The sequence below is a fragment of the Artemia sp. Qi Xiang Cuo genome, chromosome 10, assembly GCF_049724085.1.
Source record: "Artemia sp. Qi Xiang Cuo chromosome 10, ASM4972408v1, whole genome shotgun sequence".
Taxonomy (NCBI): Eukaryota; Metazoa; Arthropoda; class Branchiopoda; order Anostraca; family Artemiidae; genus Artemia; species Artemia sp. Qi Xiang Cuo.
The window spans coordinates 17,459,814-17,487,714 of record NC_142803.1 but is presented as its reverse complement, the minus strand read 5'-3'; the positions used below and the strand labels follow the sequence as shown (position 1 = coordinate 17,487,714).

Sequence of the window (27,901 nt, the reverse complement as noted above, 5' to 3'; positions counted from 1 at the left end):
CCACAAGTACAAGTTGTAAGCACTTTTATCGAAATTGCCGGCTCATTTGAATGGGAATTGAAAGTTCATGAAACTATGAAAAAAAAAATCATCAACCATATTGTACCCCAAGTACCATAAAACAGGCTAATAGGCTAAAAACAATCAGTTACACTTGAGTCACGTCTTGATTCCTTTTTTTTAATATGAAAGCTTACGGAGAGGGTTTTGAACTCAAAGTACTCTTCCTTTTCCATTCATTTCAAATCTAATGGCTTTCGCAATTAACAATGCAATTATACACTAAATATTTCAGAACTTTGAACTAATCAAAATAAAAATCTTAAAATATGGTGGCTTTCTTGTATGAATATACCTAACACGGGTTAAAGAGAGGGGGAGAGGCAAGTAACATTTTTAGTTATTTTTAGATATTTTTAGATATTCTTGGTGGTTTAAAAGTTCTAAGCATCAAAACTAAACTCTAAAACAAAAGCTCATTAAATGATAGTTAGATAAAGGAAAGGAAAAACGATCAGTCTTACAAGAAAACACTAGTTAAGGTATGTCAAACATCAAAACAACATAAAAAAGAAGTACGGATGTCAAAATTTTACATAGTCTAAGATCTTCCTATTTTTTTTTATATAGCAACATCTTGTGATATCTAAGTACCTGCAATATCTCAAGTACACCTAGGGTCATTAAGCTTAGACCCTTAGGAATTGTTGAGGAGGATGTGTAACTAAATAAAAAGTCACTATATGCATTTACGATTCTGATTATAATTTCATACAGTTTTGTCAAAACTCACCTGATTTTTGGTTTTTAAGGTTTAACCGCCCCCCCCCCACCCCCCAATAAAAAAATTATTTATTTAATCGTTTAGATAACACTTCATTAAATTTCAGAAAAGATACTGTTTAATCTTAGTTATTATTGAATTACAAAACAAGTCTTTTAACTGAAAGTAGGAAGCAACGTTAAAATTTAAAAAGAACAGAAATTATTCCGTATATGAGGGAAGCTGCTCCTTCCTCGGCCCCTCACCTGTTAAGGTAGTTTTTTTAGTGCTTTTAAAAAGTTTCTTATTTCAGTTGTATTTCAGCAGTCATTCGTGAAGAAATTAAAAACAATCTTTTTCATATTGACATAACCTTGACATAAATTGACATAATTTTCATATAGGCTATTGACATAATCTTTTTCATATTTTTAATGTTTTACATCTTTTCGGGTTTTTTTCTATAAGAATCCATAGTTTGGATTGCTAATTGTGTGTTGGAGAAATTCTTTTCTCCAACACACAATAATTTAGTCCTGACAAAACACTATTTTTTAATTTAATTTTATAACTCCTGAAGTTGACCGGAAAACAAAAACTTAGTATCATTCCCAAAAGATTCTATCTAAGCTCTTTGACAACCGGGATACACTTACACTCTTTTTATTCATTTAAATTGTAAGAGTAGAAGTAGTAATAATAGTAGCCCCAAAAGTTTCAACTTAGTACCCCCAGTCGTTCTCGATATATTGCTGAGGTTTCTTATTGGCAACCATAAACACAATGCCTTTTCATTTAGTTTAAAGCAACGCATAATTATGGGGGGTGGACGTGCCGAATATCCCTAAGGACATTTTGCTGGACCATTCTAATATGCTGATGGCACAACAAAATGTCCATTTTTTTCAATGTCCACGTGAAGCTATGCTGCACATTCTTGTACATACTAGAGATAAGACAAATTACGCAAGCACCCGTCGGACCTTTGCACTGTATATTCTTGTCCCGGTCGCGTAGCGTACACTATAACTGCTTAGGTCCACTTCTAGTGAAATAACTTCATCTGTTGTTGTTTTTTTTCATTCTTTTTTTGTTTCTTTTTTTTCTTTTTTTTTATATATAATTATGTATGAATATGTTGATGTTGTATGTTTGAATTTGCTTTTGCTTTGTTTGATTTTGTTCCTATTTTATCCTTGATTTATTTATAATTGATGTTCTTATTGGATCTTATTGGTTTTGTAATATTTGTCTCGTATTATTTTTTTCTTTTCTTTTTTCTTTTATTTTACTCCGTCCTTTTCAAGTTTTTGTAGACGGGTCGTCAATTAATAAATAAATAAATAAAGTGAAGTTTTCGTGACTTGTGGTTGATAAAAGCCTTCTGGAAGTTTCAGTTTATGCTGAAAGATGGTGGTTTTGCCTGATAAAAGCCCTTGCAAAAGACTTTTAGTGGGAGTTTCTCCATCTCCTCCCTTTAGTTACATCCTTTTCTGTGATACAAGAGTATCCTGAGCTCTCTTCAGTTTAACTCAAATTTCAATGAACGCTGATTTATCAATGTGTCTTAGTATATCAAATCTTATTTTTGCTTCATTTAAAATTCTTAATAGCTTTTGTCCATGCTTGGTTATCAGTTAAAATACATATATTGCCACTTTTAGTTTCCATTTAGATCCATCTCTTTGCCAACTGTCCTGTTACAAACAATATAGCCTGAAAGACTAACAATTTCATGCAGGTCTTAAATTTTTCTCTTCTTGCTCAACCCAGGATTGTTCTGGCATATCACCGTTCTGGTCCCTGATTTTCTGTGAGTCTGCAAACCATCTATATAATATATTATTTTATTATTTTAGGGAAGCAGTGGTATTGCTTTTCCCAGGTCATTACTATCTTCTATGACCCTCTGAAATTGCCTTAAGGGATATGGTTTCTATGGCTTTCGATTTTGGTGTATTTATCTGCTCAATTTGAATGCATTAATCAGTCACCTGTGCTTAATATTTCAATCAACTCATGTAGCTAGCCAAAGAAAAGGAAAGTCAGGTTTTGAGCTAGTCTTGGCAATCCACCATACAGTAATTGATTTACAAACCAAATCAGGGAAAGATGCAAAGTCTTGTATAAGATGGTAGATAAAGTCATAAAAACATCTCTGATGTATAAAAATATGCTATATTTTTTATGGTTGTAATTAATGTAGTCAATGCACTCACAATAGGTAAGATTGAGTCTTAATACTTCTCAAATACTTGCTTGGTTTGACCCACGGCTTAAATGGTATGGTCTTTAATTGACAGTTAAGAAAATGGCTAAAATAGTATTGTCTTAGATGAGCTGCAAGTTTGGTGATTAAGACACTCCTTGAAGCATAAGTCATAAAATATTACAATAGGTAAGATTGAGTTTTAATACTTCTCAAATGCTAGCTTGGTTTGACTCACGGCTTAAATGGTATGGTCTTTAATTGACAGTTAAGAAAATGGCAAAAAATAGTATTGTCTAAGATGAGCTGCAAGTTTTGTGATTAAGACACTCCTTGAAGTATAGAAGTCATAAAATATTTTGAATTTTTTTTTTGAATTCAGTCTATTATTACTGTTGTAGTATTTGCCTTTTTTTCCATCAACAAAATTTGTCAAATTGACTTGACCCAAGTCCAAGTCTTGCTGGTTAAGCTACATGGTGATGCATCTAAATAAGTGTTAATCTTTGGAAAATTTATTTCTATGCTTTTGGATGACCCTGTAGTCCTATAGTTTAATGTTTTATCAAGTGGAGGAGTAAAATGCCCTGTAATTTTGTCTACACAAATGTTTTTTAAGGACGCTGAAATAAAAGGGGATTTTTCAAAAAATTTAGGATGAAAAATTAAGGACTGTTATTTTTTTGTTAATTTTTGTTTTTGTTTAGCAACCATTTTTAGTTTGCTTATTACTTTTTTTTAATAAGCAGGATTTTCTTTCGGGATAGGACTTAGGTTGACAAAGAATTGCACTATTTTTTAGTATTCCTTGTTTTCATAACATGCACAGTTTCAAGCCCTTTCTCTTGGAATGGGGTCTTCTTTGGTTGTCTTATTATGCATTGCGCTATTTTAGAGAATTCCTCAAAGTGATTGATTTTTTTATATTTTCGAATCTGAAGAAAAATGGCTGCTGAAAATGTTAGTTTATTTGACCCAAATTCAGTTTTGCCACAAAAATTTGAAGATGCTTATATGGACTTTCTCTTCTGTATTTCTACTCAGTTGAAGTTAGATCCTGATTCTAATGAAACTAATATAATCAATGGCAATAATGAAGGTATTTTCATTTTTGTTGAAACAAGTGTTGTAAATGATAAAACTGGACAAGGTAAAAAATCGGGTGTTTTATGGATCCATGTAAAATTGGCATTTTACCTATGTAATATATCTTTCATATTTTGCTGTAGTTTACTGACACATTTTATGGTGATTTTGTCCAATAACAATGAAATTTCTGTAAAGATTTTTGGTGACAAGGGGCTGGGTTGGTTGGAAATAAAAGCTAGCAGTGTTTAGTACATGCCTATAAGCCTTTCTGAATTCTAATTAGAGCCATGCAATATTTACAGCAATTGGTGAAGATTAGACTGACAAACCCTATTACAATAGAAATCAACAGCTTAAATTGTTCTCTGTAGCATAAAAAGAAAAAATTTTAAGGATTTTTTTTTTTTTTGGTAGGCCTACTGTATGAATTCTGCGCATAGTTTCTCTTTGGTTCTATTTTTTTCTGCAGATGTCAAACGTGATGTTGGCCTATTACTACAGTGCTAGGACTCATGACAACCTTCAGAATTTGTATCTTAATTGGAAATTTTCTGTTGTATATAAGCCTATAGGAAGTCCCATGGAACAAAGTTTCTCAGTGAAGGGAATGTTAGGCATAAAAACAGTGTTTGACGTATTTTTCCCTGCGGAAAATCTCCCCCCTGGAAAATTCTTCTCAGACAATATCCACTGAAAAAATCCCTCCACATGTAAGGTTGAGCAGCCAAAGGGAATGTAAGACAAATGAAATAATGAAGAAAAAAGGTATTCTGGAGTATTCTACGTATATTCCAAAATTGAGGTAGAATATTCTATGGGATTTATTTTAATTCTTTGTTGCTTATGATTCTTCCTTTTTGACTTTATTATAGGTTATCACAAAGGATACCAAACTTTGCTTGGTGTAAAGAAAAACCTTTTGTTTTATTTTAGGCTATTCAGCAAAACGTTTTGTATATTTATACACATTTTTTGTACAGGGCCTTAGGTTCAAACCTAACATTTAACCTACTTTTCCTACAAATGTTGAGAATATATTGTATATTGGCCAAGAGTTGCATTTTCAGTGTAATAAATATATTGTTATTTTACTTGGGCTAAATGTATTTCAAAATATCAAAAACTACAAGATCTGAAACGTAAGCTCTCATATCCAGCTGCTTAAAATGACGCTAAAGCCCAACCATCCCCCTTGTAACCTAGCCATTCACTATTGACAAGCAGTTTTCTTGTGAATTATGTGAATTTTAATACTTAGAGTAAAGGTGGTGATAATATGCTACTGATGTAACATATTGCTATACTATTCCAGTGAATTTTTTCAAACACGTTTAGCCAATTCTTGCGCCTATCAGCAGTCTTCCAAATAAATAAAATGGAAATTGTAGCCCCCACCTCCACAGGAAATTGGGCCCCACAGCCCCTGGGACAACCAGTGTAACTTATGCAATTTACCATTATTTATGTAAACGATTTTAGAGATTGTTTTCTGTGAGAAAGTATTATATTTTGTTGGATATGTGTGTGGGGGGTAGGGGACATAAGCCAAAAAGTTGTTCCTAATTTGGGGTATTTTGTGGAAGCTTTTGTGGATTGTTGGCTAGGCTAAGATTCTGAGTGTTTTCCCAGGAGTATACTTTTGGAAAGCAATCAAAGACAGTATATGTGACGAAATTCTTATGGAGGGTTAAATAATTTATGAGACAACACTGGCTCATCATGATAAAACATAAAATCGCGAAGAAAGGTAGAAAACGATCAGAATTAATAATTTTGTCTAAATGGGACTTAGAAAAGTTTCTCCAGTGTATCTATTGAGACACTGGAGAAACTCATTTAAACCCTTTGGACTCTAACCTCCAGTCACTTTAGAACTAGAACATAACCATAAACTTCCTTTTCTAGATGTTTTAATTTTCAATAAGTCTCCTGGCCTTGAATTTTCTATTTATAGAAAGCCTACGCATAACGATAGGTATTTGCATTTTTCCTCCAACCACTTTCCCTGCATAAAAAGAGGAGTTATTTCTTTGGTTGACCGAGTAATAAGAATATGCTCAGAGCCTCACATAGACTCAGAATGTCTTTAAGGACATTTTATTTTGCAATGGCTACACTATAAAAATACTTGAGACCATTATAGACAAAAGAAAAAAAAAGGCAGAAAAAAATGCTTCAAATCCATACACCCCAACAGATATAGTTCTATTATTAGATAATAATACAATTTTCCCTGTTCTACTCTACAGTCCCAAATTGAGCGACAAACTCAAAAGAATACTTAAAAAATGTAAGATTAACGTTACCTTTAAGAATTCAAATACTACACAGAACTTTTTTAACAACAGCAAAGATAAAACCAGCCCCATTCTTGGTAGTGGTGTTTATAGAATTCCTTGTTCTTGTGGCTGTTTTTATGTTGGTAGAACCCAACAGCAATTGGGGGAGAGGTTATCTGAACATAAGTCCTCAATCGACAAGGCCTAGAGGTTACGCCAAAGGCCTGAGGTTTTTGATTCCACCTTGGCGCAAAATGTGTATGAGAGTTCACACCATTTCATTTTGTTTGACAAAACCTCCATTGTTGCCCCCATTAAAGGTCTCACGCAAGTTTTCAGGGAGGCAGTTGAAATAAAAATGCACATTCACCAAAAGGTAGCTCTCAATAGAGACACTAGAGAAAAATTTCTAAGTCCCATTTATGACGAAATTATTAATTCTGATAATTTTTACATACATCCACAAAATTACATTGTGCAATCAAATAGAATCTCCGATAATAATCAAACTGGAAAGCGATTAGCCTTTAAGAGTGCTTTACGTAAAATGAAATTGAGAAATGCCATTTAGACTTGTGTTTTTGATTCAGTTACCCTTTCACCGTTACTTAGAAAGGGTCGCCCAATGTTAGTTTTGTGTTTTTATTTTAAGGTTTGGTTTTTATATTTTTATCAGCTTTATTCTGCACTGAGGACGGTCAAGCGGAGGTCTTGACCGAAATATTTGCATAATTTTTCAATTTTTTCACTGGCTTTTAATTGTCCTCGTTTTCTTCCTTTCTTCGCGATTTTATGTTTTATTATGGAGGGATGGAAGGGGGGTCGAGCTAACTTAAAAATTGTGACTTTTTGGGAACAACATGTGGGATGGAGTTGAAACTTTTTGGTATAATTTCAAAATGACGGGTGAACTTAAAAAAATCAAGAGACTTGTTGATGTTTTTTAAAGAGGAAGGGTTAGAAAGTCTGCGCTAAGGGTTAGGGGAGGGGTTGAGCTAATATTAAATTTTGACTTTGAGATTTGGCTTATTGGGTATGACTTGGGGGATAGCGTTTGCACTTTACTGAAAAAATACAAATGAATGTGCATTGTCAGTTTAATATACATATACTGATATTTAGTAAATCAAAATGTTAAAATTATTTGATTTATTAAAGTTATAAAAGTAAAAACATTTATATATTTTTCAGTAAAGTGCAAATTTTGTTCTGGCCTTGGGAAGGCATAGGGGTTTTGCGCCCAGATTATGTTACTTTCTGCTCGTTTTGAGTTTGACTCGGTTATTTATTGTAATTGCTGTTCGTTTTGGGTTTCATTTATTTATCGATGCTGATTTGTGGTAGTTTCACAATTCCGTTGATTATTTGATTTTATTTTTGCTAATTATTTTTTAATGGAGTTCTTTACTTTTCTTTGAAAAACTTATTTTGTGGATAAAGTTTTTTATATTAATGCCAATTCCTTCTGTATTTTCAATGCCTTTTCAGGAAAAACAATCACGATACTTTAAGTCTATTCGATTTTTAAGAATTCGCGATATGTCCTGTTATGTACATGTTAGGGACACATTTTCAGCTATTTTTAACCATAAACACCCTTTTAAAAATCTAGATACAAATAGTAGTGTTTAATTTAGTTTCATACCTCCTCTAGTTGACCTGAAATGGAAAACTTAATACCATTCGCAAAAAAATCTGTTTACTTTCTTTGATAGCTTGGATACACTTACGCTATTTTGATTTGGTTTTAAGAGCAGAAATTGGAGGGTGGGAGTGGAAGAGGGATTAGTTGCCCTCAAATCATTTTCGACTATTAAAAAGGGCATCAGCCCTTTCTATTTTCAATCGAATGAGCCCTTTTCGAAGTTCCCATGACAACTCTTTCGATACGACGTGCCCTGGTCTAAACAACAACAACAACAAAAAATAATACATTATACCCACTTCGATCTTTACTATAAAAATGTCAAGCGTTCCAATCACTTTCGACATTTAAAATGTGCACTAGGCCTTTCGATTTCCAATCAAATGAGCCCTTTTGGAAACGACAACGCTTTCTATAAACACCTTATATGCCCCCAGGGCATAAATTAAAACCCTTACCCTAAGGTCTGTTAGGGTGGTTGTCATCCTCTAAGACCGAGTTTCCAGAACTTTCAACTACTTTAAACAACATTGCTATTTCCAAATTTTGATTGGATATGTTTGGGGAAATGATGGGCGTGAGAGGGGTGTTAGTCGCCTTCCAATCATTTTCGACTATTAAAAAGGGCACAAGCCACTCCAATTTTCAATTGAATGAGCGCTTTTCGAAGTTTCTACGACAACTTCTTCGATACGAAGTGCCCTTCTCTAAAGGAAAAAATTAGTAAATAATACATTGTGCCTACATCGTTCTTATATGCCCCCAGGGCATAACTTAAAACCCTTGCCCTGAGGGTTGTGGGGGGTTCTGTACTTAGTCCTCGTTTTTTGCCTTGTTCTCTAGTGTCCCCGTTCTTTACTTAGGCAGCGTGATCCTGCTGCCTATGATTTATGCAACAACTTTCTATACAAACCTTATATGCCCCCAGGGCATAACTTACAACCCTTGCACTGAGGGCTCCGAGGGGGTCATCATCCTAAAAGACCTAATTTCCATAACTTTCAACCATGTTCAACAAAATGGATATATCAAAATTTTTATTGGATTTGTTTTGGAAAATGGTGGGCGTGAGATGGGCGTTAGTCGCTATCAAATCACTTTCAACTATTAAAAAAGGCACTAGCCCTTTCAATGTCCAATTAAATGAGCGCTTTTGAAGTTTATACGACAACGCTTTCAATAACAACTTTATATAATACTTAAAATCTATTCGTTTTTCAAGACTTTATAGTTTGGCCTGCTATTTGTATGCCGGAGACACACTTTAACCAATTGTTAACAAAATATAGACTTTTAAAAAATCTGAACACAATTAGTACTGATTAATTTAGTTTCATACATCCTCTAGCTGACCTGAAATGGAAAACTCGGTACCATTCGCAAAAGAATCTCCTTACTTTCTTTGAGCATAACTTACAACCCTTGCCCTGAGGGCTGTGGTGGGAGGGGTTGTCATCCTTAAAGACCTAATTTCCAAAACTTTCAACTACATTGAAAAGAATGGCTATCTAAAAATTTTGATTGGATGTGTTTGGGGAAAAGGTGGGCGCGAGAGGAGGGTTAGTTTCCCTTAAATCACTTTCGACTATTAAAAAGGGTACTATCCCTTTGAATTTCAAATCGAATGAGCCCCTTTTCAAGTTTCTACGACAAAGATTTCAATAAAAACCGTATATGCCCCCATGGCATAACTTATAATCCTTGCCCTGAGGGTTGTGGGGGAGTCTCCTCCTCAAAAATATATTTTCTATCTGGAAATCAACTACGCTGAACAAAATGGCTATCTAAAAAGTTTTATTGGAGGGTTTTGGGGGTATGAGGGGCGGGGGGGGCTATTTGCCCTCCAATCACTTTTGACGATTAAAAAGGGCACTAGCCCTTTGAATTTCCAATTGAATGAGCTTTTTTTGAAGTTTCTACGACAACGCCTTCTTTAAAAACCTTATATGTCCCTAGGTCATAACTTAAAACCCTTGCCCTGAGGGTTGTGTCCTCCTCAAAAACATATTTTCTATTTGGAAATCAGCTATGCTGAACAAAATGGCTATCTCAAAATTTTGATTGGATGTGTTTAGGGGAATGATGGGCGTGGAAGGGGGGCTAGTTGCCCTCCCCCCACGGGCCCGGGGAAAGTCGACAAAACACCCCAGGGCCCGGGGATAAGCGTTGAAAGTTATGTCCTGTGGGCATATATGGGTCTTATGGAAGGGTTGCTCATATTAACTTCAAAGAGGGCTCATTTGATTGGAAATTGAAAATTCTAGTTTTCTTTTTAAGAGTCAAAAGAGATTGGAGGTCACCTAGCCTCTTCGCCCCTCCTTGCCCTTTTTTTCCTCAAACCCATCCGATAAGAACTTTGAGATAGCTTTTTTTTTAAATAGTTCAAAGACCATATAACGAAAACTCTGGAGGAATGATGGTCGTGGGGGAGGGGGGCTAGTTGCCCTCCAGTCGCTTTCGACTATTGAAAAGGGCACTAGCCCTTAGAATTTCCAATCGAATGAGCCTTTTTTGAAGTTTCTACGACAACGCCTTCTATAAAACCCTTATATGCCCCCGAGGTATAACTTAAAACCCTTGCCCTGAGGGTTGTGGGGTAGTGTCCTCCTCAAAAACATATTTCCTGTCTGGAAATAAACTATGCTGAACAAAATGGCTGTCTCAAAATTTTGATTGGATGTGTCTTGGGGAAAAGTTGGGCGTGAGAGGGGGGTTAGTTTCCCTCAAATCACTTTCGACTATTAAAAAGGGTACTATCCCTTTGAATTTCAAATAGAATGAGCCCCTTTTCAAGTTGCTAAGACAAAGATTTCAATAAAAACCTTATATGCCCCCAGGGCATAAACTTATAATCCTTGCCCTGAAGGTTGTGGGGGAGTGTCCTCCTCAAAAATATATTTTCTATCTGAAAATCAACAACGCTGAACAAAATGGCTATCTCCAAACTTTGTTTGGATGTGTTTGGTGGAATGATGGTCGTGGAGGGGGGGCTAGTTGCCCTCCAATCACTTTCGACTATTAAAAAGGGCACTAGAACTCTCAGTTTACAATATAATGAGTCCCTTTTGAAGTTTCTACGACGACCCCTTCCATATGAAGTGCCCAGCTGTAAAGGAAAAAAAAATAGTACATTCTGCCAACATCGTTCTTATACACCCTCGGGGCATGACTTAAAACCCTCGTCCCGAGGGTTGTGGGGGAGTGTCTTCCTCAAAAACATATTTTCTATCTTGAAGTCAACTACGCTGAACAAAATGGCTATCTCAAAATTTTGATTTGATGTGTTTGGGGAAATGATGGGTGTGAGGGGGGGGGGGGGCTAGTTGCCCTCCAATCACATTCGACTATTAAAAAGAAACTAGCCCTTTGAATTTCCAATCAAGTGAGCCTTTTTTGAAGTTTCTATGACAACGCCTTCTATAAAAACCTTATATGCCCCCAGGTCATAGCTTAAAACCCTTGCCCCGAGGGTTATGTCCTCCTCAAAAACAAATTTTCTATGTGGAAATCAACTACGCTGAACAAAATAGCTATCTCAAAATTTTGATTGGATGTGTTTGGAGGAATGATGGGCGTGGGGGGGCTAGTTGCCCTCCCCCCACGGGCCCGGGGACAGTCGACACAACCCCCCAGGGCCCACCAGGGAATGATGATGATTTTAACCATTTTAAATGATCTGAGTTGCCAGTTAAACAGGAATGTAATTCACCACCAATTTTGACACAGTTGAAGCTTGACCTTGACTTTCCTGGGACTGGTCTATCTGATTGCCAAAATGAAGGTAAATCACAAAAAAAAATCACAAAAGTAAAATTTGCTTTTTCTTATCGTTTCCTTTTTTCAGAATTTTGGTTAGAATTAAAATTAATGAATAAAAAATAAAGTGAAGTAAGTATACAACTTATAAATATTTTTAGGAAACGGGTATAGGGGCCTCTCGCTCTTCAACTGCTCTGTGTCCCTTCTTATTAGATATTATACTAAGTTCAATCTCTTTTTTCATTTTGGCCGAGGTATGTTTTCTTTCATTTTAGGAAGGATGAGTGTAAAGTCTCTGAGTTTATTTAAAAATCTTAACTACTTTTTGGTGGAAAGAAAATAAGAAGATTTTTTTGCACCAGAAAAGAGAGAAGGGAATATGTTCATAATATGTTCATACTTGTTCATAAACTGTTTTCACACCATCCTGGTGTGCTTTATGAACATATGTTTGTTTGTTATAAACAACGTATGTTTATTATGAAAAGATATTACAAAACTTCTTTTGACTGCGTTATCAATTAAGTTTGACGCCTCTGATTATTAAAAATTATAAATTCCAATTCATAGCCAAGTTGAGAGTTATATATTATCAAAACTTATTACATATCGTTTTCAGGCTGTGGAAAAGAGTAATGCTCCACCTCCTGATAGGGGTGCTCGTTTCTCAGTTTATTTCGGTTTCTTTGTCTATTTCTTACTTTAATTTTTTAAATTTTGTTCCTATTCTATTTTAGTTTTTTGTATGTAGAAGGCGTTGTCGGTTTTTATAGAAGGCGGTTTTTAGGCGGTATTCCCCCATTAAAATGTCTGTGTACGATTTTTATTAAGATAGCTTGCAGTTTTGTGGGTGTTTCTCCCTTTTTAAAAAATTTGGCAAATATTCCAAGGCTCGTAACTTTTGATTATTAGAATTTAATTTAATAGACTCAACATGTTTTGACTCAGCATAGAAATCCGATTCTTTCGATGTATCCATTGTTATCGACACTCTTTCTTTTAGAGTTTCGGTTACTATTCAGCCACGTCGCTCCTTACTTACAGCTCGCTACTGCGAACTGTTTGATAAATGTAGAAACCATTGCCCGATTCAAAAGACTTTCAGATTTAAACAAAAATTTTGCGTTTTTGCTTAATACTGAAGAGTTGCTTCAAGATGGCACGAATGTTGATGATATTAAAGTGAACTGCCTAAAAATTGCAAAAATTAGTGGGATGATTTACATCCCATGATTTAGCTGTTCCATTGGCTCCAAGATATCAAAAAAATAATTCAACACCGAAATATTTCCTTAAAGAAACCTATAGATATTGAACTAGCCAAAATAATGAACAAAAGTGTGTGTAGCCAAGTTGTCTAATTGGCGTATCTGCAACTTCTCAGGATAAGCTAAGGGTGTTAAATTGAAGCCTTATGGCAATGATAATGGTTATATTGCACTAGATCAGAAGATACTATCTGTATCAATAACGGCAAAGGGTATTAAGTTGAAACTTTCAGGTAGCGCTGAGGGAGAAGTTGAACTATTCTAAATCCAAATATATTTTGTGAATAGAACTTAACAAAATGCTGTATCTGCAATATACCAGGAATAGCTAATGGTGTAACAATATCATTTATATTTTCTGCCACTTTTTTTCAGAATTAGAAGAAGGTGAAACACCAGGGAAGGGTGATGATTTTAACCATTTAAAATGCTCTGAATTGCCAGTTAAACAGGAATGTAATTCACCAGCGATTTTGACAGAGTTGAAGCTTGACCTTGACTTTCCTGGGACTGGTCTTTCTGATTGCGAAAATGAAGATGTTATTTGAGAGCAATAATATTTACCTTTTATATTTCTTTTGTGATTATTTTTTCTTCACTTCTTAACTTCTGTTCATTATTTATTTAAAAAAAATTCACAAAAGTAAAAATTTGCTTTTTCTTATCGTTTCCTTTTTTCAGAATTTCGGTTAGAATTAACATTAATTAATAAAAAACAAAGTGAAGTAAATATATAACTTATAAATATTTTTAAGAAACGGTATAGGGATCTCTCGCTCTTCAACTCCACTGTGCCCCTTCTTATTAGATATTATACTAAGTTCAAACACTTTTTTCATAATGGCTGAGGTATGTTTTATTTCATTTTTTGAAGGGTGAGTGTAAAGTCTCTGAGTTTATTTTAAAATCTTAACTACTTTCTGGTGCAAAGAAAATAAGAAGATTTTTTTGCACCAGAAAAGAGAGAAGCGAATCCAGAGCATTTCTTTGATTATTTACCTGCTTGAGTGAATTAGGAACTGTTTTTTTGCACCATCCTGGTGTGCTTTATGAACATATGTTTGTTTGTTATGAACAACGTATGTTTATTATGAAAAGATATTACAAAACTTCTTTTGACTGCGTTATCAATTAAGTTTGACGCCTCTGATTCTTAAAAATTATAAATTCCAATTCATAGCCAAGTTGAGAGTTATATATTATCAAAATTTATTACATATCGTTTTCGAGGCTGTGGAAAAGAGTAATGCTCCACCTCCTAATAGGGGTGCTCGTTTCTCAGTTTATTTCGGTTTCTTTGTCTATTTCTTACTTTAATTCTTTAAATTTTGTTAGTATTCTATTTTAGTTTTTTGTATGTTAGCTCCTAAGCAACAAAAGGAAGTTTTGTTGTAAACATTTATACACCCAAAATTTTACACTGTAGACTACCCTTATAATTGATCATAGTCAAAATTTCCCTTTATTATTTAGTCTAATATTTGTACGATCAACTGCAATTAAAATCAGTAAAACCGTTTCTCGAAGGAAACAAACGTAGAAGTTGTGGAATTGCTAACTTCATTTAATAGGTAACTCTGACGTTTCCGAAGACCCCTTCATCTCCGTATTGCAAAGTTAATTGTAACCCATATATTGGTTTCTTGAAGGAAATATTTCGGTGTTGAATTATTTTTTTGATATCTTGGAGCCAATGGAACAGCTAAATCATGGGATGTAAATCATCCCACTATATTTTTGCAATTTTTAGGCAGTTCACTTTAATATCATCAACATTCGTGACATCTTTAAGTAACGTCTATAGTTATTATTTGTCAAGGAGTTCGGGGTTTAGTCAATTCTATTCATTTTTTAATTTTTTTTTTTCAGACAAACATAGTACCCATCTCAAGCAGGCACCTCCTTTTAAGCAAATTGATTTAAATCGACATGCCTCAAATAACGATGTAATCCTATCTCAGTCTTGGACAGTGGAAGCAAGTCCTGAAAAACTTGAGGAATTCGAAAAGAGTTTGCATGAAATAGAAGACGAAGCTCAATTTCAAAAAGAAGTTTCCTGGAGATCTAAGAAAATTGAAGGTAATTGAATTACTAATTTCAAGGCAAGCTCTTAGAATTACGGGGTGGTGGTCTTTTTGCCGCTTTTGCTGCAAAGAAGGTTTTAGATAAAGGTTTTTACAGAAGGTGTTGTCGTAGAAACTTCAAAAAGGCTCATTCGACCGGAAATTGAAAGGGTTAGTGCCCTTTTTAATAATCGAAAGTGATTGAACGGCAAATAGCATCCCCCACGCCCTTCATTTTCCCAAACACATCTAATGAAAATTTTGAGATAGTCATTTTGTTCAGCGGAGTTGATTTCCAGATAGAAATTTTTTTTTTAAGGAGGACACTAAGTTATGCCCTGGGAGCATATAATGTATTGTTTAGACAACGTTGTCGTAAAAACTGCAGAAAGGGCTCATTCGATTGGAAATTTAAATTGCTAGTTCCCAATTTAATAGTCGAAAGTGATTCTAAGGCAACTGACACCCCTTCCACGCCCTTTTTAATAGTCGAAAGTGATTGGAGGGCAACACCATTTCCCCAAACACATCCAATCAAAATTTTGATGTAGCCTTTTTGTTCAACATAGTTGAGAGTTCTGGAAATTATATGTTTGAGCAGGACGCTCCCTCCAAAGTTTTCAGGGGCAAGGGTTATAAGTTATGCTCTGGGAGCATATATAGTTCTTATGAATATATAATTCGTATAATCTTCAGAGATGACTCATTTGATTGGATATTGAAAGCTCTAGTTCACTTTTTCAGCGTCAAAAGATAATGGAGGGTAACCAGCTTCTCCCCCCCCCCCAAACTGTTTTTTCCCAAATGCATCCAATAAAAATTTTAAGATAGCTAGTTTGTTAAAAATAGTTCAAAGATCATACAACACAAAATCCGGTGTCGAGACAACCCCCTAGGGCCCAGGGACAGGCGTTGTAAGTTATTTGCTGGGGGCATATATGGGTCTTATGGAAAGGATGCTCGTAATAACTTCAAAGAGGGCTCATTTGATTGGAAATTTAAGGTTCTAGTTCAATTTTTAAGAGTCAAAAGAGATCTGAGACACCTAGCCTCCCCCCCCCTCCACACCCTTTTTTTCCTCAACCCCATCCGATAAGAACTTTAAGGTAGGTTTTTTTTTAAATAGTTCAAACACCATATAACGAAAACTCTGGGGTCGAAACAGCCCCCCAGGGCCCGAGGGCAGGTGTTGTAAGTTATGCCCTGGGGGAAGATATGGTTCTTATTGAAAGGGTGCTCGTAGAAACTTCAGAGATGGCTCATTTGATTAGAAATTGAAAGTTCTAGCTCAGTTTTTTAGAGTCAAAAGAGATAGGAGATTAACTAGCCCTCCCCCCCCCACGCCCCTTTTCCCCCAAATGCATGCAATAAAAAATTTGAGATAGCAATTAAGCTAAAAATTGTTAAAAAATGAGGTAAAAAAAACTCAGGTTTCGATACGACCTCCCAGGGTCGGTGAGCAGACGTTGTCAATGATATCTAGGGGCGTATATTGATCTTATGAAGGGGGTGCTCATATAAAATTCAAAGAGGGCTCAATTGACTGGACCTTGAAAGTTCGAGCTCACTTTTTAATAGTCAAAAGAGATCCAAGGGCAGCTAGCCCCCCCCCCGCCTTCTTTTTCCAAACCCATCTGATGAAAATTTTGAAATAGAAATTTTGTTAAAAATAGTTCAACATGTCGGATAAGAAAAAATCCGGTATCAATACAACCACCCAGGGCCCAGGGGAAGGCGTTCTAAGTTACGCCTTAAGGGCATGTATGGTTTTTATGAAAGGGATGCTCGTATAAACTTCATAGGGGGTTCATTTGATTGGAAATTGAAAGTTCTAGTTCACTTTTTAAGAGTCAAAAGAGTTCAGGGCAACTACCCCCCCACGGGGTAGTTGCTTTTTCATAGGAACTTCAAACTTTTTCATAGGAACTTCCAAAAGGGCTCATTTGATCGGAAATTGAAAGGGCTAGTGCCCTTTTTAATAGTAGAGAGTGATTGGAGGGCAACCAACCGCCTTCTCACGCCCACCATATCCCCAAACACATCCAATCAAAATTTTGAGATAGCCTTTCTGTTCAACATAGTTGAATATTCTGAAAATTATGTTAATGAGGATGACTAACCCCCCACACCTTTCAGGGCAAGGTGTGTAGGTTATGACCTGGGGGCTTGTAAAGTTTTTATAAATAGCGCTGTTGAAAAAACTTCAAAAAGGGCCCATTCGATGGAAAATTGAAATGGATACTGCCCTTTTCAAAATTCGAAAGTCATTACAGGGCAACTAACCCTCCTTTCACGCCCACCATTTTCCCAAACACACCCAATAAAAATTTTGAGATAGCCATTTTGTTCAACATAGTACCTTTCAGGGCTAGGGTTGTAAGTTGTTCCCGGGGGGCAAATACAGTTGTTATAGACAGTGTTGTTGTAGAAATTTCTAAAGGGCTCATTCGATTGGAAACTGAAAGGAATAGTGCCCTTTTTAATAGTTGAAAGTGATTTAAGGGCGACTAACCCCCATCTCACGCCAATCATTTTCCCAAACATATGCAATCAAAATTTTGAGATAGCCTTTTTGTTCAACATAGTAGAAAGTTCTAGAAATTAGGACTTTGAGGATAACAACACCCTCCCCCTGCTTCCCCACAGCCCTACAGGGCAAGGGTTGTAAGTTATGATCCCTGGGGGCATATAAGGTTTTTATAGAAAGCGATGTTGTAGAAACTTCAAAATGGGCTCATTCAATTGGAAATTAAGAGGGCTAGTGCCCTTTTTAATAGTCAAAAGTGATTGAAAGGCAGCTAATCCCCCTCTCACGCCCACCATTTCACCAAACACATCCAATCAGATCGGATGTCAGAATATAATTTGTATTTTACTGAAAAAATTCTTTAAATGCTTACACTTTTATAACTAAGAAATCAAAAATTAATTAAGACTTTAAGGGATAAATATCACCATATGCATAATAAACTGACAATGCACATTTTTTTCAGTATGTTCATTTGAATTTTTTTCAGTAAAGTACACATTATATTCTGGGTTTTAGAAAGCTTGGGGTTTAGAAACCTACTCATATTAATTTCTGCCCATTTTGACTTTGACTCTGTTATTTATTATTTGAAAAAAAACTACGTTTTCTAAAGAGTTAAAGAGGCTGAGTCACAAGTTCGAACCTTAAAACGTACAGGGATTAGGGATTTCGCAGCATTTAAATAAAAAAAAAAGTTTTTTAAACTGAAAGTTAAAAGCGACATTAAAACTTAAAACGAACTGAAATTATTCCATATATGTAAGGGGCTGTGCCCTCCTCAACGCCTCGCTCTTTACGCTAAAGTTTGACTCTCCTCGCAACTTTTTTTTTAAACAATAAAAACTTTAGCGAAAGAGCGAGGCGTTGAGGAGGGCACAGCCCCTTTCACATACGGAATAATTTCTGTTCGCGGGGGATTTGGGGGGCGGCAGCCCCCCCCCCTGTACCTCCTAATCCCTGTACGTTTTAAGGTTCGAACTTGTGACTCAGCCTCTTTAAATCTCTAGAAAACGTAGTTTTTTTCAAATAATTTCTGCACATTTTTGTATAGTTTATTAATTATTATTGTTTGACTAACTGTTAGCTGATCGTGTCAGAAGTTAAAGTTGGGGGGCTGCCGCCCCCCAAACCCCCCGCTCTTCAAGATTCTTGTGTTAAGGCTTTTAATTCCTGAATACTCAAATCAAATGCGCAGTAAGATTTTCTTTTTTCAACTTGTCTTCGAGCATGCGGGTATACGGCATGTTATCAAAGCAGTGGAGACTTACCTGTAACCTGAAGGCCGACTGTGATTTTCTTCTGGAGACGCCTGTTGAGCCGAAGGATTTAATAGATTGGATTTAAAAAAGAAACTGAGTTTCTTTTTTAAACTTTAATTCAATGTATAAAAAATGTCCTCTGACGGGGAATCGAACCCGGGTCTTCCGCCTGACAGTCAGGAGTAGCTACCACTGTACCACAGAGACAATTGTTAAATTATGTTTAGTCTATAGAATCTATTTTTGACGCAAGTAAATCCCCACAGAACTTTTGGAAACTTGGTTTTTGGAAAACAGGGAATTTGGTTTTTGGAAAACAGGGAAGGAGTGATCGGATTGAGCTGAAATTTCGAGGATAAGCTCCCAGACCCCAGGAAAGCCCGATCGAACAACGTTAAAGGGGGGCTGTGGTGGGAAAATTTAACATGGGCTCTTATAGGAAAACGAGGTTTTTCGTAAATGTAAATTCGGGGGATAATTTTTCGGTCTGAAAATATCAAAAGGCCCTAACAGGTCGAATTCCACTTCGAATGAGTCCTCATTCATCCGGATCCGTTGCCAACTGTGGCTTGTAGGCGTGGCTAATAAAAAAAAAGAAAGAGAAATGAACATTAAGTGGCTATATCTGTTTTTTGGAAAACAGGGAAGGAGTGATCAGATTTAGCTGAAATTTCGAGGATAAGCTCCCGGGTTCTAGGATAGCCTAGCCTCTACATTTCAGCCTGATCGGACAACGTTAAAGGGGGGCTGTGGTGGGAGGGTCAAAACTTCCGGCCCAGTTTGCCCCATGAAGATTAAATCAGAGGAGGATGAAATTTTGCACGTTTCTTAGTTTGAGCTTGGGCTACAAAATGCCATCACCGCCGTCTCTCTGCGACCTCTAGGACCGGAAATCGCTTAACATTGTGGTGGGTCGCCTCTTTCAAGAGGCACAAGTGTGCATCCAATCAAAATTTTGATGTAGCCTTTTTGTTCAACATAGTTGAGAGTTCTGGAAATTATATGTTTGAGCAGGACGCTTCTCCAAAGTTTTCAGGGGCAAGGGTTATAAGTTATGCTCTAGGAGCATATATAGTTCTTATGAATAGAATTCGTATAATCTTCAGAGATGACTCATTTGATTGGATATTGAAAGCTCTAGTTCACTTTTTCAGCGTCAAAAGATAATGGAGGGTAACCAGCTTCTCGCCCCCAAACCCTTTTTTCCCAAATGCATCCAATAAAAATTTTAAGATAGCTATTTTGTTAAAAATAGTTCAAAGATCATACAACACAAAATCCGGTGTCGACACAACCCCCCAGGGCCCAGGGGCAGGCGATGTAAGTTATTTGCTGGGGGCATATATGGGTCTTATGGAAAGGATGCTCGTAATAACTTCAAAGAGGGCTCATTTGATTGGAATTTGAAAGTTCTAGTTCACTTTTTAAGAGTCAAAAGAGATTGGAGGCCACCTAGCCTCCCCCTCCCACCACACCCTTTTTTTCCTAAAACCCATCCCATAAGAACTTTAAGATAGGTTTTTTTTTAAATAGTTCAAACACCATACAACCAAAACTCTGGGGTCGAAACAGCCCCCCAGGGCCCATGGGCAGGTGTTGTAAGTTATACCGTGGGGGAAGATCTGGTTCTTATTGAAGGGATGCTCGCAGAAACTTCAGAGATGGCTCAATTGATTGGAAATTGAAAGTTCTAGTTCAGTTTTTTAGAGTCAAAAGAGATAGGAGGTTAACTAGCCCCCCACGTCCCTTTTCCCCCAAATGCATTCAATAAAAAATTTGAGATAGCCATTAAGTTAAAAATTGCTCAAAAGTCAGATAAAAAAAAACTCAGGTGTCGTCACAACCTGTCAGGGCCTGGGGGCAGGCGTTGTAAGTTATGCCCAGGGGCATATATTGATCTTATAAAAAGGATGCTCATATAAACTTCAGAGAGGGCTCAATTGATTGGACATTTAAACTTTGAGCTCACTTTTTAATAATCAAATGAGGTCTAAAGGCAGCTAGCCCCCCCCCCGCCTTCTTTTTCCAAACCCATCTGATGAAAATTTAGAAATAGAAATTTTGTTAAAAATAGTTTAACAGTCGGATAAGAAAAAATCCGGTATCAATACTACCACCCAGGGCCCAGGTGAAGGCGTTTTAAGTTATGCCCTAAGGACATGTATGGTTCTTATAAAAGGGATGCTTGTATAAACTTCATAGAGGGCTAATTTGACTAGCAATGGAGAGATTTAGTTTCCTCTTCTGGAGCCAAGAGATTGAAGGGCAATTAGCCCCGACCACGCCTCTTTCCCCCAAACCCATCTACTACAAATTTTGAGATAACTAGTTTTTTGGAAATTGTTCAAAAACTAGATAACAACCCCCCCCCCCCCCCAGGGTCCAGGGGATAGGCGTTGTAAGTGTTATCCTGGGGGCGTATATGGTTCTTATTAAAGAGATGCTTGTATAAACTTCAGAGGGGGCTCATTTGATTGGAAATTGAAAATTATAGTTCAATTTTTAAGAGTTAAAAGATATCTGAGAGCAACTATCCTCCCCTCCCCCCCCCCTACTTACACCAGCTTTACCCCAAACCCATCCGATAAAATTTTTATAATAGCCATTTCATTATAAATAGTTCAAAGGTCAGATAAGAAAAATTCCTGTTTCGGCGCAACCTGTCAGGGCCTGGAGGCAGGCTATATGAGTAATGCTCTAGGGGCATATATAGTTCTTATGAAAAGGATACTTGTATAAACTTGGAGTTTGGCAGGACCCTCCGATCTTTTTTCACTCTGAGAAAATGAACTACAACTTTTAATTTCCATTCAAATGAACCTTCTCTGAAGTCTATACGAGCATCCCTTTCATAAGAACCACATACGACCCCAGGACATAGCTTAAAATGCCTAACCCTCGGGCCCTGGGGGATGTGTTGACACCGGAGTTTTTGTTACCTGACCTTTGAACTATTTTGAAACATGGCTCTCTCAAAGTTTTTATCGGATCGGTTTGAGGAAAATAGGGCGTGGAGAGGGGGCTAGTTGCCCTCCGATCTCTTTTGACTCTTAAAAAGTGAACAAGAACTTTCTAATTTCAATCATATGAGCCCTTCGAAGTTTATACGAGCATACCTTCCATATGAACCAAATATGCCCCCAGAGCAATACTTACAACTCCTGCCCCGGGCCCTGGGGAATTGTGTCGACACAGGAGTTTTTCTTTCTTTTTCAATACTTAGGAGTTTTCAATACTTTATAGAAAGTATTGTCTTTTTTAATTGTCGGAAGTATTCGGAAAGCAACTAGCACCCCTTCCATGCCCAACATTTCTCCAAACACGTCCAATCAAAATTTTGAGATAGCAATTTTGTTCAACGCAGTTGAAAGTTCTGAAAATTATGTTTCTGAGGAAGATACTCCCCCCACAGTCTTCAGGGTAAGGGTTGTAAGTTATGCCCAGGGGGCATATAAGGTTTTTATTGAAAGCTTTGTCGTAGAAACTTGAAAAAGGGCTCAGTTGATTGGAAATTCAAAGAACTAGTGCCCTCTTTAAGAGTCGAAAGTGATTGGAGATAAGATATTTATTTCAAAAAATTATATCAAGAACCCCGACGGGCCGAATTCGCATAAAAGGAGGGCAACTAACCCCCTCTCACGCCCACCTTTTCTCCAAACACATCCAATCAAAATTTTGAGATAGCCATTCTGTTCAACGTGGTTGAAAGTTCTGGAACTTAGGTCTTTGAGGATAACAACCCCTCCCCCCACAGCCCTCGGGGCAAGTGTTATAAGTTATGTCGTGGGGGCATATAGGGTTTTTATAGAAAGTGTTGTCGTAGAAACTTCAAAAAGGGGTCATTCGATTGGAAATTGAAATGGCTAGTGCCCTTTTTGATAGATGAAAGTAATTGAAGTTTCATTTTCTCAAACACATCCAATCAAAATTTTTAGATAGCCATTTTGTTCAACGTAGTTGAAAGTTTCGGAAATTAGGTCTCTGAGGATGATAACCCCCTCAGAGCCCTTAGGGCAAGGGTTGTAAGTTATGCCCTGGGGGTATATAAGCTTTTATAGAAAACCTTTTCATAGGAACTTCAAAAAGGGCTCATTTGATCGGAAATTGAAAGGCCTTTTTAATAGTAGAGAGTGATTGAAGGGCAACTAACCCCCCTCTCACGCCCACCATATCCCCAAACACATCCAATCAAAATTTTGAGATAGCCTTTCTGTTCAACATAGTTGAACATTCTGAAAATTATGTTAATGAGGATGACAAACCCCCCACACCTTTCAGGGCTAGGGTTGTAAGTTATACCCTGGGGGCATATAAGGTTTTTTATAGAAAGTGTTGTTGTAGAAACCTCAAAAAGGGCTCATTTTATTGGAAATTAAAATAGCTAGTGCCCTTTTCAATAGTCGATAGAAACTGGACGGCAACTAACCCCCCACTCACGCTCACCTTTTCCCCAAACACATCCACTAATAATTTTAAGATAGCCATTCTGCTCAACATAGTACCTTTCAGGGCTAGGGTTGTAAGTTGTGCCCTGGGGGCACATACAGTTTTTATAGACAGTGTTGTTGTAGAAAGTTCTAAAGGGCTCATTCGATTGGAAACTGAAAGGAATAGTGCCCTTTTTAATAGTTGAAAGTGATTTAAGGGCGACTAACCCCCATCTCACGCCAATCATTTTCCCAAACAAATGCAATCAAAATTTTGAGATAGCCTTTTTGTTCAACATAGTAGAAAGTTCTAGAAATTAGGACTTTGAGGATGACAATCCAATCCAATCAGATCGGATGTCTGAATATAATTTGTATTTTACTGAAAAGAATTCTTTAAATGTTTACACTTTTATAACTAAGAAATCAAAAATCAATTAAGACTTTAAGGGATACTACTACTACTACTAACAACACATTGTTTCACCAAGCTGCATAAGGCCATGTCTACTGAGTACGAACGTCCTCCCTCCAAATTTATACAAAGCATTCTTTTTCACATCCGCAGACGAAGTTGCCATTTCCTTTAAATCTTATTTTATGGCGTCCGCTCACCCGAGATGGGGACAACCTGCTTTCCGTTTAGCCCTAGATGGTTTAGCCCCGAAAAGAACAATCTTCGGCAATCTGTCATCCTTCATCCGCACAACATGCCCTAACCACCTCAACCTTTCTTTCATTATAGACCTAGAGAGCGGTATTGAACCACATTTTTCGTATAGCCTATTGTTTGAAATACGGTCAGTCAGCCAGGTACCCAGAACTATCCTTAAGCAATTTCTCTGGAAAACATCTAGCAAATCTTCATCCTCTTTTCGGAGCGTCCATGCTCCAGAACCATATTTCACAATTCGCATCACTGTAGCCTCCAATATTAAATTCTTGGTTTGCAGACTTATATACCTATTCTTCCAAACTTCTTTTAACTGTGAAAAAACACCATCAGCCTTGGCTATTCTACTTTTAATATTTTCACTGCTCCCACCGTCTTTAATAATATTACCAAGGTAAGTGAAGCTGCCCACCTGATAAATCTTTTCATTGCTCAACATCCGGTTTTCTTCTTCACTTATTCCTAGTCTTAGTGACTTAGTCTTCCTAACATTAATTTTCAAACCAATACTAGCACCCTGAACTCGCAAAACCTCTAAAACTTCATTCATTTTGCCTCTAAAACGCTCTAAAATCATCAGCATAATCCAAGTCCAGGAAACTTTTTTCTCCCCATTTGATTCCGTGGTCTCCCATTGCCTTTCCTATGCTTCTTAAAACAAAGTCCATCAAAATAATCCATACAAAAGGGGATAGAACACAACCCTGCTTAACTTTTGAATTAATAAAAAACCAGCTACTTACCTCATGTCATACCTTAATTGCAGCAGTGTTACTCTCACATTTAACGTTAATCACTTTATTGTATTTATCTGGTATACCATACAAGAATAAAACCTTCACTAAAGCTCCTCTATCAACAGAATCGAACGCTTGCTCATAATCTATAAAACTGAGGACCAAAGGTGTTTACAACTCAGGCACTTCTCAATTATTAACATAAGAGTGAAAATTTGGTCGACACATCCTCTACCTTTTCTAAAACCCCTCTGTTCTTCTCTTAAAACTTGTCTACGGCTTCCCTCAGTCTAAAAAGTATCATATTACTAAGAAATTTACTACCCACAGAGACCAGACTAATGTCTCGATAATTACCACACTCATTCTTATCACCTTTCTTATAAAGTGGTCTAATTAAGGTTTTACTAAAATGATTAGGTACTTTCCCTTTTTCAAAAATCATATTCATAATCTTTAGTAACTTATTTCTAACCACAGAGCCACCATATTTAAGAAACTCATTTACCACCCTATCAGCACCTGGAGCCTTATTATTCTTTAATCCTTTTAGTACTGTTGCTAATTCCCCCTCACAAAACAAATCTTCCTTCACATCCAAGGTATCACAAACTTTTTCATTTTCCTCTATATTTTTTCCTGCAACTCTATCTCGGTTAAGCAAGTTCTCAAAATGTTCGGTCCATCTCGCTTTAGCTTTTTCTTATCGCTAATTGCCACCCCGTTCCTATCTTTAACTGGGACAAGTCCGGATTGACTACTACCTCTCAATTTTTTAACGTGCCAGTACAATATTTTACTATTATGCCGTCTAGCTGCATCTTCCAGATCCTCGGCAATTTTATCCATGGCCTCCACTTCACACCTCCTTAGTTCACATTTCAATGCTTTCTCCACTTTCTTTACATTTCTTTTGTTTTTATACGATCTATCACTCAGACAATTCTTGTACAAGTCCTTTCTCCTTTCTATTAAACATAAAGCTTTTTCACTAATATTCTTAGCTGCAGTTCTAGCTTTCTTCCCTAATACACCTTCAGCAACGTCACAAATTATTTTTCTAAAGTTATTCCAACCATCTTCCACATTATCAAATTTTAAACTCAAGTTTAGTATTCAACTGTTCCTGGAAAGTTTCTCTCAAATTCTCATCCTGGAGTCTACTAACATCATAACTTCCCGGGAGGTCGTTACCCTTCCGATATTTCAGCTTTAAATTAACCCTTGACACTACTAGATGGTGATCTTTACTTTTAACATCAATAATGGAACTCCTATGCACCCTAGTACCCTGTATTGATCCTGCCAATCTTCGGTTCGCTATAACATAATCAATAAGGTTTGCTGTCTTACCATCACCTGAATACCATGTTAACTTATGAGCCATTTTATGACCAAACACAGTATTGGTTATAACTAGATTGTTATACCTACAAAATTGCAAAAGTCTGTATCCATTAAATATCACCATATGCATTTTTTTTATGCAACTGACAATGCACATTTTTTTCAGTAAGTTCATTTGAATTTTTTCAGTAAAGTACACATTATATTCTGGCTTTTAGAAAGCTTGGGGCTTAGAAACCTACTCATATTAATTTCTGCCCGTTTTGAGTTAGACTCTGTTATTTATTTTAATTTCTGTTTGTTTTGTGCTTCGTTTATTTATTGATACTGATTTGTGGTAGTTGTATTCTTGGTAGATTATTCGATTCTATTTTTGTTCATTTTGGTTTAATGGAGGTCTTTACTTTAAAAAAAAAAACTTATTTGCTGAAAAAGTTTTTTTAATTAATTACGACAGAAGACCAACTATTTTGAATATAAATTGCTAACCCACCTTTCACACTGATTTTTCTATTGCATAAACAACACTTCCATCTTGGAGATATCCAGCATGGAAACATGAATATTATCCGATAAAAAGGTTTCACAAACAATAACAACGTCATGTGGACACGAAGCTAGTAAGTACCTGACTTCGTTGTGAGCACTTTGTAAACCTTGAGCATTTAACTGTAGTACGCTTAGAGGAAATTTACACTGGCCAAGAGCACTGGGTAGCTGGTGACTGTACGTAGAAAAATCACATTCTGGCAAGTCTTGAAAATGTTATCCAATTTCAACTTCGAATCTAAAACTCCTTGAAAACGGTCCATATCAGAATGTAACTGTACTTTATTCAAATGAACGATCGGGTCTCCAAACTTTAAATATCGGCAACATCAGTAGTTTTCTTACAGGGCATAATATGTGAGCCATTTCTCACATATATAACACCTCTAAATGTCCACTGCTTGACGGCTAAATGTCTAATTTTTGGAAAAAAATAGTCAGAAAAGTTTCAACAATATTCAATACAATTGACCTTCGTTCATGGAGTGATTGAGAGAGATTATAAAATAAGTTCATAAAAACTTGTCACAAAGGTTTTTTCAAATCCAGAAAAGGTTATTTTTCCGTTTGCACTGATTGAAAAATAGATTCATTCTGAATCTATCACTAAATTAAAAGATGCTCAGTGCATCCTTGTCATCAAAATGTGTATCAGCTATATTTCAAGAATGGCTAAGGGTAACATGTTTTGGTGAATTTTAAGGCATATATTGAACTAGCCAAAATAATGATCAAAAGTATGTGTAGCCAAGTTGTCTAAATGGCGTATCTGCAACTACTCAGGAAAAGTTAAGGGTTTTAATTTGAAGCCTTAAGGCAATGATAATGGTTATATTGCACTAGATCAGAAGATACTATGTGTATCAATAACGGCAAAGGGTATTAAGTTGAAACTTTCAGGTAGTGCTGAGGGAGAAGTTGAACTATTCTAAATCCAAATATATTTTGTGAATAGAACTTAACAAAATGCTGTATCTGCAATATACCAGGAATAGCTAATGGTGTAACAATATCATTTATATTTTCTGCCATTTTTTTCAGAATTAGAAGAAGATGAAACACCAGGGAATGAGGATAATTTTAACCATTTAAAATGCTCTGAATTGCCAGTTAAACAGGAATGTAATTCACCAGCCATTTTGACACAGTTGAAGCTTGACATTGACTTTTCTGGGACTGGTCTTTCTGATTGCCAAAATGAAGATGTTATTTGAGAGCAATAATATTTACCTTTTATATTTCTTTTGTGATTATTTTTTCTTCACTTCTTAACTTCTGTTCATTATTTATTAAAAAAAAATTCA

The 27,901-nt window shown here is 36.3% G+C and overlaps 1 protein-coding gene across 1 annotated transcript; it reads left to right on the top strand.

Annotated features, from left to right (window-relative positions):
* The first annotated feature begins 3,917 nt into the window (after nt 1-3,917).
* Nucleotides 3,918-27,811, top strand: LOC148947524 (uncharacterized). The gene is made up of 3 exons (XM_089095925.1): nt 3,918-4,071; nt 14,882-15,091; nt 27,639-27,811. Exons 1-3 carry the CDS (start codon nt 3,918-3,920, stop codon nt 27,809-27,811), a joined length of 537 nt encoding a protein of 178 aa, XP_088952051.1.
* The last annotated feature ends 90 nt before the right edge of the window (nt 27,812-27,901 follow it).

Bases quoted from the DNA above. Each gene is read 5' to 3' on its own strand.
- LOC148947524 (XM_089095925.1), top strand. From the start codon at position 3,918: ATGGCTGCTGAAAATGTTAGTTTATTTGACCCAAATTCAGTTTTGCCA. The intron at 4,072-14,881 runs GTATTTTCATTT...TTTTTTTTTCAG, and splicing joins AATCAATGGCAATAATGAAG to ACAAACATAGTACCCATCTC. The intron at 15,092-27,638 runs GTAATTGAATTA...CATTTTTTTCAG, and splicing joins GAGATCTAAGAAAATTGAAG to AATTAGAAGAAGATGAAACA.